General features: G+C 40.2%; 1 protein-coding gene across 1 annotated transcript; it reads right to left on the bottom strand.

Moving 5' to 3' along the window:
* Positions 1–3,842: 3,842 nt before the first annotated feature.
* Positions 3,843–5,855, bottom strand: LOC127345056 (uncharacterized). Its single transcript, XM_051371462.2, has one exon. It carries the CDS (start codon positions 5,750–5,752, stop codon positions 4,592–4,594), a length of 1,161 nt encoding a protein of 386 aa, XP_051227422.1. The 5' UTR covers positions 5,753–5,855; the 3' UTR covers positions 3,843–4,591.
* Positions 5,856–19,889: the final 14,034 nt, after the last annotated feature.

The following is a 19,889-nucleotide window of genomic DNA, read 5'->3' as shown; positions in this document are numbered from 1 at the left end:
TCGCCCTGGCGTCCTACAAATGGGCCACCTTCGGATCCTGGGAGTTCCACCCGCGAAGCCGAGCGAGGTACCTCCGCGATGTGGCTACTTCAACCGCGAGCGCGGTGTCAGCCTCAACGCCGAGGACAAAGGTGATGACAACACGGAGGACTACGAGGATGCCCTATTCGACAATGGTGGGGCGCCTGCTCCACCTGCCATTGACCCAAAGCTCCAGCCAGCAGAGTTGACTGAGGAGGAGGCCCTCGAGCTAGCAATCACCATGGGCGCATCTGGTCTTCGTGGACCTTGTCAACACCGACAAAGACGAGTAGCCATCCATGGCGGGCCCCTAGTTAGGGTACTTTTAACTCCTTTTTATTTTTTAGCATTATGTAAATTAATTTCTATTAATGAAAATTATTATTTTAAAAAATACACCGGGCTGCTAGGGCAGCTCCCAACCCAAACGGACAACGGCCGAAAACTGGCCATTTCCATGTCCTCAGCCCAACCCAAACGAACACAAATCAATGCGTCGAGACGCTGGTGATGCCCTAAGTAATGGAAACCAAAAGTTTTATGGCAAATAATGACATACCTCTTCATCTTGCATAATATGATCGTTGAAAATAAGCGTGACATGCCAGATGATAACTTCCGGTACCCTCCAAGGGTGATCTAGTTGAGCCATAGCATGATGCAAACAGTATACATAGATTCGTCGAAGGGCATCGACTCATCGAGAACAAGATTACCCATTATCAGCTACAAGAGGATCTTGTTGAGCATCACTAGAAAATCCACAACTCATGTTAGTTGTGCATTTACTTTATTTCAACATTCGTGCAAACTTTATTAGAACCATGTCATCCGTTTGGCATTGAATAATTTGTTTTGTAACTTAAATTCTATTCTTATGTCATCCATTCGTTTCACGTAAGTACACATAACCATGTCACCTAAGTTACTGCAAATTATGGGATCTAAAACACTATTATGCCTGATAAACACATTTAGTTTATTTGATTCAAGGATAGAGACAATTTAGAACTAAACTTGCAGCTATTTATGAAAATCCTCGCAAGCCAAAATTAGGAAGTTTGTTCCGAGCACATGCAAATCATTGCTGGTTATGCACACTTGGTAAGCTAACATATAAAATCATATTTCAATGTAGAAATATAGAGTTTAATGGATTGATTTAGTTCTTACCTCAGAAGTTGTAGAGTGGGAACTTAATTTCACGTGGCTCAGTAGAATAGTGGTACTATATTCTACTCTCCATCTATTCAAAGATAAGCAATCAAACAAGTAAAATCAAAACATAAGTTTCAGAAACCTGAAAGTACCATCTGAGGGGCCAATGAAGTATAAATTCAGCATATATGCTAAAAAGAACATACTACCAATTGAGTCAACGACTGCAATAATCCAGACTACAAATATGGGAATCAAAGTACTGCATGGTCAAGATAGGATAAGTTATCTAGGATAACAACTAATGTATCATAACTTAGCCCAGAATCAGAGACCTGCAGATTTCTACATGAATCAAGCAATAAATATATTATGGCTATATGTACTGGATTTGGCTTCTATAGTAGATTTACTGTTGACCAAAAAAAAAATAGAGAAAGAGAGAGAATCTCACTTCTAAATCCCTGTGGTACACGCCTCCACTTTTACAATAATCAACACATGAATGTTGGAAGTATCTCCTTGCATCATTTGACAATGGTTAACCTTTACAAAAAGGGATATCAGAACCATAGTGTCATGATTATCTTGCTCTTTCTCTGAGCCAAAAATAACTGCAACAATAAGAACCTGACTTGACGAGACCAACTCATATACAACTATAACTAATTCGATTGACAACATACAAAAGACATGTATAAAATATAACCAGCAAACATTAGTCATATATGAAAAAGGAAAGTAGGATATGTATTTGAGCAGAACATATCAGCATGCAAATTTAACAAGAAGGGCATCTGGTACTTAAAATAATCTGCAAATTCAGGACAAAAATCATGTGAAAAATGCACTTCATACCGACTGATGCAACCAGTAGTACTAACTGCTAGTAAGTAATACCAATACAGATATCACCAATTCAATGCTTGGTACCCTGTTAAACCTCAAAAACAGTACTATTGAGTATTCCCTCTGTTTCAAATTATAAGATGTTTTGGATATTTCAATATGGACTACACATACAAACTGAAATGAGTGAGCATACACACTGAAATGTGTCTAGGACTCTAGATTCATACGATTCAGAAAAAAAAAAACTAGAAAATCTTATAATTCAGAATGGAGGAAGTAATTAATATACAAAAGCTAGTGAAAGCAAGTGCTTTTACAAGGGACCAATGCTAAACTCAGCTGCTTTAATGTTCTACCAAGTTGAGTCATTTGTGAAACAAGGCACTAACTGAAAGACAATCAATAAAGAGTACTCAGAAAGTGAGAAAAGCCCCAATCCATTTTTTTTTGAAACGGAGGCAAAAGCTTTGCCTTATCTATTAATTAAGAAAAGAGTGCCCAGTTTTTAGGAGAAAACCGGGCGAAAACCCAGAATCCAGTTTAAGAAGAGAGTGCCCAAATTATTGATAGATGAGGCAAAAGTTTTTGGAGAAAGCTTTGCCTCATCTATCAATCCAGAATTCAAGTTATCAGGGAGGGTATTTTGCCAGTGATCCCTCAGCTTCCCTTTGACATCAACAAAAGGATCATGAGGAGCTCCCTGGAATAACAAGTAATGAGAATCTCTTGTAACTATTTGTTATACAGAAAATCATCCCTGAGGTAGTAATGAAGAGGTTCAATAACTCAGCGCAAAGCATTTGAGTAGTTTCATAACTTGTAATGGATCAAGTACACAAGCACAGATGAGCAGAAACTAATGTTTCTGCACAACTTCACATACCATTTGAACACCGCTGCAATTAATCAGAGAGCATGTGGACGGATGTGGTACAGATAAATGCACTAAGTGCATGATCTTCCTTAAAAATATAAGCAGGTAACGAAAAACACTACTCATCTTGGCCACCCCCTTAATTTGCCTGATAAACATGAACTGGTTTCTATGACTTTATCTTAGACAAATTGTGAGCCAAATTAACTTGCTATAAGGTTAACCGGCTTCCTATGACTTTATCTGGGACAAATTGTGAGCCAAATTAACTGGCTATATGGCTAACGGTTTAGCTAATGCTGGTAGGCTCACTCTAATAAAGTTAATCTTTTCTTCTACTGCATGTCCAACATTTTATAATGCTTTTTCTACTACAGATATTTTCACTCATACGTCCATCTGGAGCAACACTTGGTTTGCAATATGGAAATTTCTACATGACCACCTAATTGTGCAACACAATACTACTTACGCTGCTACTATTGAAGATCTATTGGTTAAGGATCAAAAAGAATGAGACTCTGCAAGACAATATCTCAATTTGTGATCCAATGCTACTTATGTTACTGTATTTTGCAGATGCCCATCCTTCAAGAGGATCTACAAGACTGTTGGGCGGGTCAATGCACTTCTAAAAGTACGTATACCTCTGCTTTGTCTTTGCAGCAGAGTAACCATTCTCTAACAGGTCAGGAAAAGACACTAATGGCTTCCATATGGAAAGAAAAACAGTTAGCCCTATGAGTCCACACCTTGGTGTGGAGACTATTTCAGCATGCCGTAATGACCGGACTAAGAGCTGGAGCTATTTCTAAAGTCACTGATGAGAGCTACTTGAAAGTGATAAGCATATACTGTTTTGCCGCTCTTTAGCAAAAGATGTGTTGTTTTCTTCCTTTTTCTCTCTTCGAACTGATGGACTTCAAGAAAACAGAGGTTCAATCTCTCAACTCATTATCCAGATTTTAACAAGCCAACATCTCGATTCAACCCTTACTTAATCTTCTCTACCTCCTAGATGCTATGCAAAGATCAGAATGCCTCATTGAACTGGATTCCAATTCAGGTTAACAGTGCAACTCGAAGTCACGCTGGACACAAAATCTTACATGACAGATGACGTCTTGAACGACTGCAACCCCCATAACAATGAATCAACAGCCTCTGCGATGCATCAACAACCTCCACAGATAAGGACTGCAATTTTCCTCCACGGCCAACCTACGACCTCGCTGGCAGGGCTAGGCATATACATTCATGCAGCGTGCCATATGGCTTCGAAAAACCTCCACAACCAACCTAGGATGTCGCCGGCAGGGCTAAGCATCTTCATTGAGTCCCCTCCTGCTTAATGGCCCATTAGGCCACAACTAGCTGCTTTCTACAAGGAGTTTCATTACCTGTCTCATGCAATCCATAAAATAGCCAGGGACCTCAACCAGGCAGCACATGATTCCTTATCGAGATAAAGATAGCACATGATTAACGGAGCAGAGTAATAAAGAAATTTTACTGATCCAACTGACTCTTCTCTTGTACACTGTAGTAGCCCAAGCCACTCTAGCCAGTCTTGCCATGTTAAGACAGTGCTGCATGATCTCAGTATCTGCATCTAATATTCAATAAAATCTTGAAACTTTTCCTCTTGAATACAAAAAAGTTGAACTCAACTCGTGGGTGATCCAATCACCTCCTAACCCAAGCCCAGATATGCACTGAAACTACTACTGCTGCCAACACAAAAATCAGCAGGATGTACCCTCCAGCTAGAGCAAAAGACACGAACACAATTACCAACAGACAAAAGGCCGTGAAACTAACAGCCCCCACAATGGTGGCAACCTCCAAATCAGCGTTGTCCTTGCCCCGAGCAAGGAGCAACGCTCCCACCGTGGCTGCTGAAAACACTGTCCCGAACAGAAACGCAACCAGACCCTGCAGGTCCTTCGGAATAATGGTATTCAGGTACGGGAGAAGTCCTAGTGAACCTGACATGGCGATGTAGAACAAGACTTCAGGGCTTCTGCTGCAGGTGGACGAGCTCGAGGCAGATGCGTCTAGGTCGCTCGAAAGGTTGGGTCCCAGCCCGCCGCTGGCTGCCACCAATATAGCTGCTTCGGAGGCAAGATTCTTGGCAATGGCTCCAGGTTGCTCCTCTATCTTGCCGCCGATTGCAGTCTTGTACAATGCCGCAGCTGCCAATTGAAGGCAGGCCGCCGCTCCCGCGGTCTCAGGGACGGCGAACTCCCGCAGCGCTGCGGTCAGGTTCGCCGAAGGGTCGGCGAGGAGGCTGTGGCCGCTACAGAAATCTTGGAAGACTTGGGAGCGGTCGATCAGTAAGTCGATCCTGTCGCGGGTCTTCCTCTCGAGAAGGACCCTTGTGTTCTCCCCCGCTCGCACCCCGCCGGGCACCGGCCAAGCAGGGGAATTGGATGAAGATGGGGTGTCGATGTCGATGAGCACGTGCTCCTTGTTGCGCGCAGCCATGGCGCCGCTTGACGAGCCAGGTCCCGCTCCCGACAGACCCTTCCCGCCGCTCGACGAGCCATCTCCCGCTCCGGCCTCCGCGGAACTTCTCTCGCCGACGAGGGAGGCGAGCGTCCAGCGGGGGAACCAGGACTTCCGCTCCTCCTTCTTGCCCGCAGGCGACACCCTCTCCGTCTTCTCGGTTGCTTCCGGCTCCTTCTTGGAGTCGCGGGCCACAGGCAGCACCGATACGCCTAGTTCTTGGGTGTTCTTGGCGTCATGGACGACGGGCCCTGGGCGCGGCGACGGGGGCAGAGAAAGAGAGGGTTCCGCCGAACCCTCCGGGGGAAGAAGAGGCGTATGGTCCGGCGTATCATCCATTGACACTTGGATTGAAGGTGGGGGATTTGGGGTTTGCCGGGGAGGGAGGGGAATGGGAATGGACTTTTTTTTTTCTCGGCGATGGAGAAGCAAGAGGAGGAGTTTGGTTGTGCTGGGGGAGAGGGGAATATGATTTTGTAGGGAAGAAGACGGAATTTGTAGGCCTGAATCAGTGTGCCAGCCCAGTCAGGTGCATGTCCATTTTGGGCCCTAACAAGCCCAACCAATTTGGAATGCATACAAGGGAGGACGAGCTCATCCGTTTATTTTCAAAATTAAGTTTTAAAAAACTAATAATTTTTTGGATCTAATAAAAAATCTGAAATAAAAATCAATATATTTAAATCTCCAAATTTGTCATATATTGTTATTTTTTGCATAGCCCAGACTATAAATTTCTTACATTGAGATTTTGCACTCTTTTAGAAGTTCATTATTTATAAAACTTGTAAATATGATATTGGCACTTTTAAAAATGAAAGGCCACATGAAAGAGTGGAATGCATATAAGCACTCAATAAGCACATATTTAGATGACTATCAGGGTGGCAAAGCCACCAAGATCCATTACTTAACGAAACAAGCATGTCCAAAATTATACCTAATTTTCTTTAAAATAGCTCTAGTTCAAGGGCTCGAGCCTACATGATTTGCGGAGATACTAAGGGTAGTGACATAGTTCTAAGAAAACTCTAATTGCAGGCTAGAGGATATGGTTTATAAAATTAGTTTTAAACGCATTTTCAAATTTCAAAAAACTTATGACAACCTTCATCTCGACATTCTATGTACTCACAAAGTCGTTTCACCAAACAACAATATATTTTATGTCATTCTTTTTTATCTTTTTTACACAGGAATCAGAAAACGTCGGTTTCCCATGAAACTTGGCATGTGCTCATAAAATGTCGAAATGTACGCCTGCAAACCTTTTTTGGAACTTTTTTCTACATAAGAAAAAAACAGTGGCAAAAGCATATGCACCCTGGATCAAAAATATAATTCTACTTACTGTATCCTTTTCTCCCTAAAAAAGTAAACACATGTTTGTGTTCGGACTGCCGCCTTGGTCCATCAATCAAATCGCTGCCAGCCAGCGCCGTTCCATCAAATTGATCGTGGCGCTGAGGCCGACGGAGACACGGATTTGATGCCTCCGGCACAACATGGTTTGAGATCTTGAACTACTCCCTCCATCTCGGTTCATAGAGCTTGTATGTATCTCTAGATCGTAAATTTAACAGTAATAATAAATTTAACAGTAATAATAGAAGATATATATTACAAAATATATATCATTATAAAGTACAGATGTTCTACTTTCTAACGATATAATTTTTGTGTTCTACAATTAATATTATGTTGGCTAAATTTAGAATCTAGAGATATGTGTAAGTCCTATGAACTGTGACGAAGGTAGTACAAAACCGTGCCGAAGTAGTGTTTCTGCCAATGACCAAGCATCGTCACTCGCACTGGCGGTCAACGCCTACGCTCATGTATGTTTTTTTGGCTCATCGCTCACAGGTAATTTCTTTGCTTGATGTTTTTTAATACAAAGTGTGAACTCTGAAGAAGGCAAGAATTAACTTCAGTCATGGAACTGGTACAATTAGTTTAGCTGATTTTATTTAACCTGGTTAGACTGGTCGTAGTGGGAGTAACTTAGACTTACTACCTCTATAGTGGGTTGTATGTGGTTTCATGCATTGTGTTATTTATTATGTTATAGACTCGTCTTGTCTTGGCATATGTAATATTATGGTAACATAACTAGTTACCATCTCACTCTCTTTCTTCATCAATTGTTACTCCGTGTCGCTAAAATTTATTGAAGTGTGTGATGTTACTACCTATGATACTCCCACTATGAGTAATCTTACATAGAAGATGAAGGAGAGAAAAATGTTGAAGATGAGAGTTAATTTCAGTCCTAGAAGTGCTACAATTAGTTTAGATTATTGTTAATTAACTGCATCAGTTCAACCTGGTTACATAGAATATGAAGGGGAAAGAAAATGAAGATATATTCATCAAAAACAATTTCATGTTTCCATCAGCCTTTTATTTTTGTTGGTTATGTACCATGTATTCATTCATACAATTTTCTGATTATTTTTTTGTTCTTATCATGTGATTGACGAGAAAGTGATTTGCTAGGATAAGAACAGATCTTCGTTATTTAGCTATCAATTTTTTTGTCCTGGTTATTCAATTATAAGACCGTCTTTTTTCTACATTTCAGCATTTGTAGTGTTATTTTTATTCAAAGGAATGAGAAGGAATGTTCTTCATAGTTTTGTCCTCTAGCATAAACTACAAAGAAAAGAAGAAACCATTCGCTGCCATATCAACATGCTTTGTCCTCTTTAGCGGGTGCCTCCCGAGAGAGGGCATCAAGACCTCCAGGTCGAGTGGCAAGCTTGGCTCAAAATCGTGTTGGCACGCAAAACTGCCGCGCAACACTAGGATAACCGTCGTACTTTCGTGACGACGAACGATTGCTTTTCCGGCAAAGCAACAAAGGATCCTCGATTTCGGAGAGGAGATACGGCCGCTTTTCAGCGCAAAACGGCAAAGATGAACTAAACCCTAGGGCTGCTAGGGCATAGCGGAGAAAACGATATAGAAAAACAGTACGTAAAAAGAAAAGGTAAATTGTATTGATAGATCGATTGGTTGGGGGTTTTCAATCGGCCATGTACCCGTATTTATATGGGGTATGCCTCGGTCTTTGGCAAACAAATCAAGTAGGACACGCAATGTTTAACAAGCCGAATAAATCTATATCTCTACTTCTTTGATTCGGCCAGCTCGTGCGTGACATATATTAGCTTAGCTTTTCTGGTATCGTACAGGCTTTGATCTCCGTTTGGGCACCGAATCCATGATATAAATTCTGGGACGTATATACCTTCCTTTGTTACTTGATAACCTGCAACCCGTATGCATCTCAGCCTGGCTTCCGAGGAGATTTGGCAATCCTATTTTATCGGAACGTATTATCTCAGAAAATGTCTGGGACTTGTCCTTCGTAGACCCTGTCAACGAAAACTTCATATATCTGTCCGGCCATCGCTGCAGAATCTTACTGAATTAAGCTTGTATTTTAAACTACACAGCAGGTTGAAATATATATGTCAATCAATAATTTAACCTCGCGCATTTAAATTAATTTGGCCGATCGTACGAACCAGCTAGCCAAATTACACCATGAACACATGCCCCCCTGTTTTTGGTACGATTGAATTGACCAAAAACACTTCTGCAATACCTTAGGACGATGCCAATAAGAGGTCGTTTGGAAGCCAGGCTTTCATTTCGTTTGTAGCATTTGAAAATAAATACATGTATTCATTTCATTTACATTGTAATTTCAGAAATATACACTTGTTTGGTTGCCACAGGAATTGCAAATGACAGCAGAATTCAATATTGAATGTGTAGAGGCTTCCATAGAGAATTGCAAATGACAGGTTTCAGCTTGGAATCATGTTTACCCATGGAGTCATTTTGCTAGAATTCCTAAATGAAATGACAGCACAATTCTGTGCCAACCAAACAGCCCACCTATGAATTCCAAAATGAATTCCAGGATTCCAGGCCCAAATGATGGATACCAAACGACCTCTAACTTCACTAGCCATAAATTTGCTTAGGGCAATATCCAAAGAACACATCGGCCAATTGTCATATGACGATACTCAAAATAATATATCGGCCACACTCTGTTAGGGTGATATTTCAAGTAACATAACGGCCATGATATCTTCAAGCCTCTTGCCACATGCTAGGATATACCTATGTATTTATTTTCCATTGAGTGATGTTGGTAACTTCTCCTCTCTATAAGTCTATATGAGCTTTCCCAACTCGGCGACCAATTGCCGAATTTTCTATATAGTCCCTATCTCACACTCATTTTAGTGCTGATAACAATTTCCGAACAATGTCGGCCAATAAAACCTGCTATTTTTTTTAACCATCACATCTCTTGAGCCGACTAGTGTGTTTTGCATATTGCTTCATGCACTTTAACCTTAGCTAATATATTTTGATCAGATTCCAGAAACTTCAAAGGAACCCATCTATACTACTTAGATATAATTCGGCAGTCGATAGGCTACATGTGAAAGCTTGTGGCCGAATTATTTCATCTCTAATTTGACTTGGATCCTCTAAATAATAAACTAGTGGAACTCTCCAATCCTCAGGTTCCAATCTATTTTCTAACTCGGCTGTTTGTAACTCATGTACCGAATTAGCTCCCTGTACTTACTAGTTTCTGGACTGAATTAGAACCAGCGGTATTATGCTCTGAATCACCTTTGCATTGTGCGACTAGTTGCTGAATGGAACAGGCTGCACCCTGTACCAAGCTAGCATCCAGCAATGCCAACTTATATTTTCTAATTCGGCTGTCTGTAGCTTATGTACCGAATTAACATTATCATGCAATACTTGCTGCTGGACCAAAACTGAACATGCAGACCCATGGATGGAAACAACAACGGTCTAACTTTTAGCAGCTACAAGCATCGGTCTTTCTAATATAAAAAACTTCCTTGTGCTAATACGAAAACCTGATGCCTGTTGTGCTAAATAATTAACTCTTAAATTTTGTTCTCTAGGTGTATGATGGATAATGACCTCATCTAGAGACTCAATTATATCTAAACACCGGTTCAAATAACTATTTAGTAATCCATCAAAACATTGGAATTCGCTTTTATTTTAACGCACTTAAGCGAATCCCCAAGACCATCTGTAATCTTAACACCCATGTCTAATAAATTTTCTAGAGCAAACCAAAACCTTATATTCAGTTTGGTTATTAATACAAGGACATTTTAAACAGATCGATGTTCCATAAGCTATATTATTAGGGGAAACTAAAACAGTACCGATGCCATATCCATCTCTACCAACCGATCCATCAAAATAAATTTTTCATGGCAAACACCAACAAAAATAATATTTTCCTCATAGTCTTATGACCAAAAATAAAATCGGCGATAACTTGATCTATCATAACTGTAATATCCCAGGTAATGGGGTTACAAAAATAGAGGAAACAGGTGTGTGCATTGCATTCATGCATAGAAAATCTGGGGAAATTTCGCGCTTTAAAGTAAGACAAAGTCCACGATCGAAGTTTCACTTGACCTTGGTGGAATTGAAGTAGCTCATCAAGTCAAGCGCTATAAACCTCAATGTGACTTTGTTAAAACCTTGTTTTGGGTAGAGATGATTTGATCTCAAGGGTTAGATCAAATGGAATTACAACCAACACAATAACTTAATAATCAAGGATCAATTACTTGATCCTATTAAAGATCATAATATGTTAATCCTTGTCATAACATAAGAACATCTATTCAAGTACAAACCAAGTAACAATAAAATGGAGAAACCATTCTTGACTATCTTCTCCCTGTCTTAAAACTAAACCATAATCCTACCATGAAACCTCAGGGTATTCACTCCACTTCAACATTGGAGTTATAACAAGAAGATCCACTCCAGAAATAGATATTCTTCTCCATTCCAAGTTATTACACATCAAACCTAGAGAGGTGAGAGTTCTATATTATTTATCAGAGAAGTAAGAACAAACCTGGAGTCAAACCTTGGATATACATCCATGTAATCCAAACATCACTTGAAGAAGAACCCTAAGATATTATTCCAGACCATTCCTAGGGAGAGGACCCAATTATATTAAACATAGATATTGATGACCACATCATTCTCTATGGAGCCTAACCTTAGGTTAGTATTAAAGACCTTTCCAAATGAGAGAGACCAATCATACAAATCATAGCTTTATCTATTTAAGAATATAGGACAACCATTGAACTAGAGTATTAGGAGTACCCCATAATCTAGAATAATCCATTCTTATATAAGAGAGCTCAAGCCATGGTGTTACACTCAAGTTAATAAGGCAACACTTGGACTTGGGGAAGAGAACTATCCATATACCAAGATGATAATATCAACATTATTTAAGTAGAACCCTAACATAATATCTCAGACATTTTCCTGGGATATAAACTTTAGAGGCAACCATAGTAGGCTAGCCTAGAAAGTGAAACATAAGTGCTATACCTTGATTGATCTAGACAATGCTTGATCATGGAAGTGAGAACCCATTTAATGAGAGATCCCTAGGAATCCAAACCTTGATCATTATAAATTGAGTGATGATCATAAACCCTAAGAACTTGAGGTAAAAATGTTAAGAACAAGATGATCATGCCTAATCCATGATCATGCTCTTGAGGTATTGAGGATAAACCCTAAAAGGATAAGTAGATATCCTTCACCACATGAAATCATAGGGAGGTAATTAATAAGCAACCCTAAACTTATATTCCAACCTTAACTTGTGAATCACTTGGTGATCATAAGAAGAATCCTACCATATCTATGTTTCATAAATTAAAGAACCTAAGAAAACCTTAGAGTAAAACTCCATACTTTATATGGTGAGAAACCAACAATCCATTTGACCAAAGTTAACTATAAAATAAGTATTACCAATGTAGTTACTTTAATGATAAATTGGGGATAATAATAGAAGTTAATTGGTAGAAGATAAAACCAATTCTCAAATCCTTAATAATTAGGGAAGCTCATGAAATATCAAGCAAGTAACCATATTACCATGGTTAGGGGAGATTAAACCCTAGCCAATGCACTATGGTGTCATCCCATATCTACACCCTAGAATTAAATCTCAACCCTAGTTGAGTATCACTTGGGTGATCACAAATAAGCCCTAAACCACAATTAAGATTCAACCCATGTGTAATTAGGTAAACAACATTTGAACCCTAGATTTGCACATCAAATAAATCTTATGCTTCAATTCTTGAACATAAGAAAAACCTTGTGCTACATAATATGGTTCAAACCATATGTGGAGTAATCAACTATTTCTCTTGGTAACCAAGATCAACCATGATGGAACAATACCTACCTTAAGTCCTTTCAAAGATAATAAAAATGTTAACTTTACAAGGGGATTGTGATAGAAATCATAAAACCCTAATAGAATTAATACTCACATAAAATCATATGTGAACAACTAACTTCTCAAATAGAAACCAAATCCCAACAACTAACTCTGAAATACCTTGAGTTGAGATTATCAACTCTATTAATTCCAAATGGATTTGGTTCATATAGAAAAAAGAAATTAAAATGAGAATACCAACTCATGTTTAATAAGCCCACATATGTGAAATTTAAGCAACTATAAAATACTTTCCTCAATTGGGAGAGTGGTGTAATAGTCATTGCACTAAATACTCAGTAAACTCCAATTGTTAAACACCTGCAAAATAAGAAGATTCAAATTTGAATTAAAAAACCAGAATTGAAAATTGGAAATTGAAAACAAATAAATAAAAGAGAAAATGGGAGAAAAACCTTACCTGGACCCTGCCAACCGAAGGAGCCCAGCAGCAGCCTCTACCACAGCCCAGTAAGCAGCCCACCACCGTGGCCAAGCCCACCAGAACCAGCCCAATACCCCTTCGTTGCAGATAAATACGAGAAGGACGATATCGTCTTCGTCTTCGTCATCTCTGCCTCGCTCGCACGCCCTGGGAGCGACACCACGACGGGGAGGGACACGTCCCGTGGTCGCCATCGCCGTTTTTGACTGCCAGCGCACGTCGGTGGCGGTATAAAAGGCATGGAAGCTCCCAGTTCTGCCCTCTCTGTTTCAATTCCGAAAAAAGGACAAACCCTAGCTCGCCCGGCCACCCCCTGTCGCCGATGTTTGGAGCCTCCCCGACCATCGCCGTGACCGCCATGATGACCGCCGTCCTCGACTTGCTCCACCAGCTCGAGGAATCGAACCGAATCACCCTGGAGCATTTCCGTCGAGCTCGATTTCTTCGACGACCGGAGCTGTTAATTCCGGCGACTCGGACCACCGTTCGCCTTGCCGTCAAGCCCTGCGTACTCCTGGTGAGTCGCTGATACCCATCGCATGCTCGTTTAGCTCAATCGCGTGCCGTAGCATCACCGCACCGCGAACCAGTCCCCGCCGCCACAGAACCTCGCCGGCGAGCAAACTCCGGCAACCATTTAGGGGCGAGGTTGGTACCGTTTGAATCCTCGCGGTGTGCTGCGTCGAGTGGTGTGAGGAGCCCGTCCGCCCGACCCCAGAAACGGCGGCGCCGTCACCGGCATCCCGCCGGCAGAGAGAGTTCTCTGCCATTTTGACTTGGTCTCCGCCCGCGTGGCCACTGATGTGGAACCTGGACCCACCAGTCAGTCAATGTAGGTAGTGAAGGAGATATGCCCTAGAGGCAATAATAAAGTGGTTATTATTTATATCTTTATGTTTATGATAAATGTTTATATATCATGCTATAATTGTATTAACCGAAACATTAGTACATGTGTGATATGTAGACAACAAGAAGTCCCTAGTATGCCTCTTAAACTAGCTTGTTGATTAATGGATGATTAGTTTCATAATCATGAACATTGGATGTTATTAATAACAAGGTTATATCATTATATGAATGATGTAATGGACACACCCAATTAAGCGTAGCATAAGATCTCGTCATTAAGTTATTTGCTATAAGCTTTCGATACATAGTTACCTAGTCCTTATGACCATGAGATCATGTAAATCACTTGTACCGGAAAGGTACTTTGATTACACCAAACACCACTGCGTAAATGGGTGGCTATAAAGGTGGGATTAAGTATCCGGAAAGTATGAGTTGAGGCACATGGATCAACAGTGGGATTTGTCCATCCCGATGACGGATAGATATACTCTGGGCCCTCTCGGTGGAATGTCGTCTAATGTCTTGCAAGCATATGAATGAGTTCATAAGAGACCACATACCACGGTACGAGTAAAGAGTACTTGTCAGGAGACGAGGTTGAACAAGGTATAGAGTGATACCGAAGATCAAACCTCGGACAAGTAAAATATCGCGTGACAAAGGGAATTGGTAATATATGTGAATGGTTCATTCGATCACTAAAGTCATCGTTGAATATGTGGGAGCCATTATGGATCTCCAGATCCCGCTATTGGTTATTGGTCGGAGTGAGTACTCAACCATGTCCGCATAGTTCTCGAACCGTAGGGTGACACACTTAAAGTTGGATGTTGAAATGGTAGTACTTGAATATGGAATGGAGTTCGAATATTTGTTCGGAGTCCCGGATGAGATCCCGGACATCACGAGGAGTTCCGGAATGGTCCGGAGAATAAGATTCATATATAGGATGTCATTTTATGTGAAATAAAATGTCGCGGAAGGTTCTATGGAAGGTTCTAGAAGGTTCTAGAAAAGTCCGGAAGAAACCACCAAGGAAGGTGGAGTCCACATGGGACTCCACCTCCATGGCCGGCCAGCCCTAGATGGGGAGGAGTCCCAAGTGGACTCCTCCATAGGGGGCCGGCCACCCCCCCACATGGGAGGTGGAAATCCCACCCTTTGGGTGGGAGTCCTAGTTGGGCTAGGTTTCACCTCTTATGGAAGGTTTTGGTTTCGGGTCTTATTCGAAGACTTGGACACCAACACTTGGGATCCACCTATATAATGAGGGGCCAAGGGAGGGGGCCGGCCACCCCAAGACCACAAGCTGGCCGCCCCCCATAGAGTGGCCGGCCACCCCTCCCAAACCCTAGCCGCCCCCTTCTCCTCCATATTGCCCGTGTAGCTTAGCGAAGCTCCGCCGGACTTCTTCACCGCCACCGACACCACGCCGTCGTGCTGTCGGATTCAAGAGGAGCTACTACTTCCGCTGCCCACTGGAACGGGGAGGTGGACGTCGTCTTCATCAACAACCGAACGTGTGACCGAGTACGGAGGTGCTGCCCGTTCGTGGCGCCGGAACCGATCGTGATCAAGATCTTCTACGCGCTTTTGCAAGCGGCAAGTGAACGTCTACCGCAGCAACAAGAGCCTCATCTTGTAGGCTTTGGAATTTCTTCAAGGGTGAGACTCGATACCCCCTCGTTGCTACCGTCTTCTAGATTGCATCTTGGCTTGGATTGCGTGTTCGCGGTAGGAAAATTTTTGTTTTCTATGCAACGTTATCCTACAGTGGTATCAGAGCCGTGTCTATGCATAGATGGTTGCACGAGTAGAACACAATGGTTTTGTGGGCGTTGATGCTCTTGTTATCTTTAGTTTGAGTACTTTGCATCTTTGTGGCATAGTGGGATGAAGCGGCTCGGACTAACTTTACATGACCGCGTTCATGAGACTTGTTCCTCGTTCGACATGCAACTTGTATTGCATAAGAGGCTTTGCGGGTGTCTGTCTCTCCTACTATAGTGAAGATTCAATTTACTCTTCTATTGACAACATTAGTATCACCGTTGTGGTTCATGTTCGTAGGTAGATTAGATCTCTCTCAAAAACCCTAAACCACGTAAAATATGCAAACCAAATTAGAGACGTCTAACTTGTTTTTGCAGGGTTTGGTGATGTGATATGGCCATAATGTGATGATGAATATGTATGAGATGATCATTATTGTATTGTGGCAACCGGCAGGAGCCTTATGGTTTTCTTTAATTTTCATGTTGAGTAGTATTTCAAAGTAGTTGTAATAGTTGCTACATGAGGTGAACAACCATGAAGACGGCGCCATGAACCTTGACGCTACACCGACGATGATGGAGATCATGCCCGTTGATGATGGAGATCATGTCCGTGCTTTAGAGATGAAGATCGAAGGCGCAAAGACAAAAGGGCCATATCATATCACATATGAACTGCATGTGATGTTAATCCTTTTATGCATCTTATTTTGCTTAGATCGCGACGGTAGCATTATAAGATGATCCCTCACATTAATATCAAGATAATAAAGTGTTCTTCCCTCGTATGCACCGTTGCATTGTTCGACGTTTTGAAGCATCTCGTGATGATCGGGTGTGATAAACTCGACATACAACGGGTGTAAGCCATGTTGCACACGCGGAATACTTGGGTTTGCTTGACGAGCCTAGCATGTACAGACATGGCCTCGGGACAACGGAAACCGAAAGGTTGAACACGAGTCATATGGATGATATGATCAACATGTTGATGTTCACCATTGAAGCTACATCATCTCACGTGATGATCGGTTTTGGTGTAGTAGATGTGGATCGTGTACCACTTAACAACTATGAGGGATGTTGTATTAAGTGGGAGTTCATTAGTAATTAGATTAAAACATGAACTAATTATCATAAACATAGTCTGAGTAGTATTTTGAATTAATTTTGTAGTATTGGCATCCGTTTTCTACTATGCGCTAGTCTTGTTATTGAGATAGAAATACTGTTAAAATCTGATAAGAAACTTTACGGATTGGTACCGTATTGTTAATGAATCAAGAAATGATTAAGTCCTATTGCAAACTTTTAGTAAACCTCACATTGTTGATTCAAATAGCTATGGTTTCAATTAGTACCTAAAGTTATCTTGTCTCCGTGAAACTTGAAGTTCAAATCTGTTTGAAAAGTAAGGAGCTGAAAATTTAGTTTTCAGAAATAATCAAGGTACGAGATATATGTGATATCTAAGACCTTATTGCAAGATGATAGAATATAAATTTGGTGAGACTACATAAACTCATAAGTTTTATGGGAATGTACGAAGGTTGAAGACGCAAGGCGTCCCAATCCTCCAACTATTGGGGCACTAACGATATTCGCATATCCATGAAGTGATTGTCCTTAGTATGCACCGTTGATAAGACTCGTCGTTTCGAAGCATCACGTGATGATCGGGTGTTATAGATTCTACGTGTGCTTCCAACGGGTGCAAGCCAGATTTGCATATGCGAATACTAAGGTTTAAACTTTATGAGCCTAGCATGTACAGACATGGTCTCAGAAAGTTATCATGTATTGATGGATAAAATTATGAGTGAAATTGTTCATCGTATTACAAATTTACTAATAGTGAAATCTGAAACAATTGTCATATGATGATCAACTTCAAAGTAAGAACCTCAAGGTTATTGGTATTTGACCAACAAACCTAGAAGTTATTGATGTTGAAATGTTTTTCTGAATAATGAGGAAAGCTAAAAGAGAAACTGCAAAAGATATTTTGGCAAAAGAAAAGAAAAGACTAGAAAGTCTAGCTCAGGTGTATATAAATGATATACATGTTATGGTTGTATTCCTAGTTAAGTCACACAATGAAATTCTTGGGTATTAGTACCATATTGGTTGGTATGAAGTGTCATACAAAACAACGCAATACAAGAATACAATGGCCTAAGTGACTGACAAGGAATATGATAGAAATGCACGTCTGGAACAAAATAAAGTGTTATTATGTTCGTCGTTGGCATTCTATCTAGCCCTTAGAATTTATAATAAAGAACTTAATAATTGTTATTTTGCTCTAGTCAAATAAAAACAATGAGTTGTTCAAATTATGACATTACTCCATGTACGATGGATAAGTTATTATAAATCTTAAAGGTGAAACACACATACATAAAACTGACGCTAAAATGCCATAAGGCAAATGATTTGAATTCCACTTATTTGTGGAACCGCCATTTAGGTCATGTTAGAAAGGAACGCATGAAGGAACTCCATGCAAATGGATTTTTGGAGTCATTTGATTTTTGAATCATTTGGCACTTGCAAATCTTTTCTAAAGAGAATGATTAAAATACCGTTCATAGGCCAAGAGTTGAACGGGCAACTAACTTTGTGAAAATATACATGATGATGTATGTGGTTCACTAGGCATAGTTGTGTGCGGGAGATTCTTCTATTTCATGAAAACCTTCAAACAATGAATTGAGTATATATGTGGATATATTCAATAAGGAAAAGTTTGAAACATTTGAATAGGATTCAAATAAATTTCAGCATGAAGTGGAAATCATCGTAATAGAAAAGTCAAATATCTATGATTGGATCATGGTGAAAATATTTGAATTACGAGTTTTAGCAAACATCTAAGAGAGTTATGAAATTGTTCTACAACTTATGTTTCTTGGAGTATCATAGTGATGATGAAGTATCCAAGAGATATATCCAAACTTTGTTGGATCAATGATGAAATAAAATATTGATGCCATTATATTTTTGTGGATTATGCTTTAGTGACTACCGCTTTTACACTAAATAGAGCATCATCATGATCCGTTGAAATGACACCATACGAGTTATGGCATGGGTATAAACCTTAATAGTCCTTTCTTTAAATTTTGGTCTAAGAGTTTACAACCAAAATCGGATGAATGTCTTTGTTGGTTATCCCAGAGAATTGATTGGGAATTCTTCTCACAAGACAAAGACAAAAGTGTTTGTCAATGTTTCTTATTTCCGAGAAATTGTTTCTAATGAAGTATTTGAGTGGGAGGACAATATAATTTGATAAGGTTTATGAACCTGAGCATAATGATCAGAGTAGCGCAGCATCGGAATTGGTTTCGGAAGCGGCCACGACGATCATGGCTCCCATGACTACAAAGTGTTTTAGCCATGGAGATCGAAGTACATATTGAACCTTGTAGGTATGGTTTACTTTGTGATCAAATAAATGATTTGTGGACAAAGGATTGATTATGAACAATGATAAACCAACTAAAAACAAAGAAGTTATGATGGGCCCTGACTCCGTTAAAATGGCTATACGCCATGAAATCCAAGATAGATGAATACTTTTTGAAAGTAAATAGATCTATAAAATTGATGGACTTGGATGAAATATCCTTGAAGAAGCTTAACTTGTCGAAAAGTTGTTTACGACAAAGTTCAAAGAGTTGACTACGACAAGATTAGATCTTCCGTAGCAATGCTTAAAGTCTATATGGATTATTCTAGTAATCACTACATATTTCCTTTATGAGATATGTTAGTAGGATGGAAAAATACATTACTTATCAGAAGTGTGTATTAAAGGTGTATACAAGATACAACCAAGAGTTTTGCTGGTCTGTGGAATACTAGATAGGTATACAAACTTCAATTTGATGAAGTAAGTATAGCGGAGTTTGAATCTTCACTAGATGAAATAGTCAAAGAGTTTTTGATTTCATCAGAAACAATGAAGAGGCTTGCATTTGCAAGAAATTAAGTGGGAGCGCTAAGACACATTTCTAATACTTTATGTAGGTGACA

This window comes from Lolium perenne, chromosome 3 (genome assembly GCF_019359855.2).
Source record: "Lolium perenne isolate Kyuss_39 chromosome 3, Kyuss_2.0, whole genome shotgun sequence".
Taxonomy (NCBI): domain Eukaryota; kingdom Viridiplantae; phylum Streptophyta; class Magnoliopsida; order Poales; family Poaceae; genus Lolium; species Lolium perenne.
This window is presented reverse-complemented; position numbering and strand designations above follow the sequence as displayed.

Bases quoted from the DNA above. Each gene is read 5' to 3' on its own strand.
- LOC127345056 (XM_051371462.2), bottom strand. From the start codon at position 5,752: ATGGATGATACGCCGGACCATACGCCTCTTCTTCCCCCGGAGGGTTCG.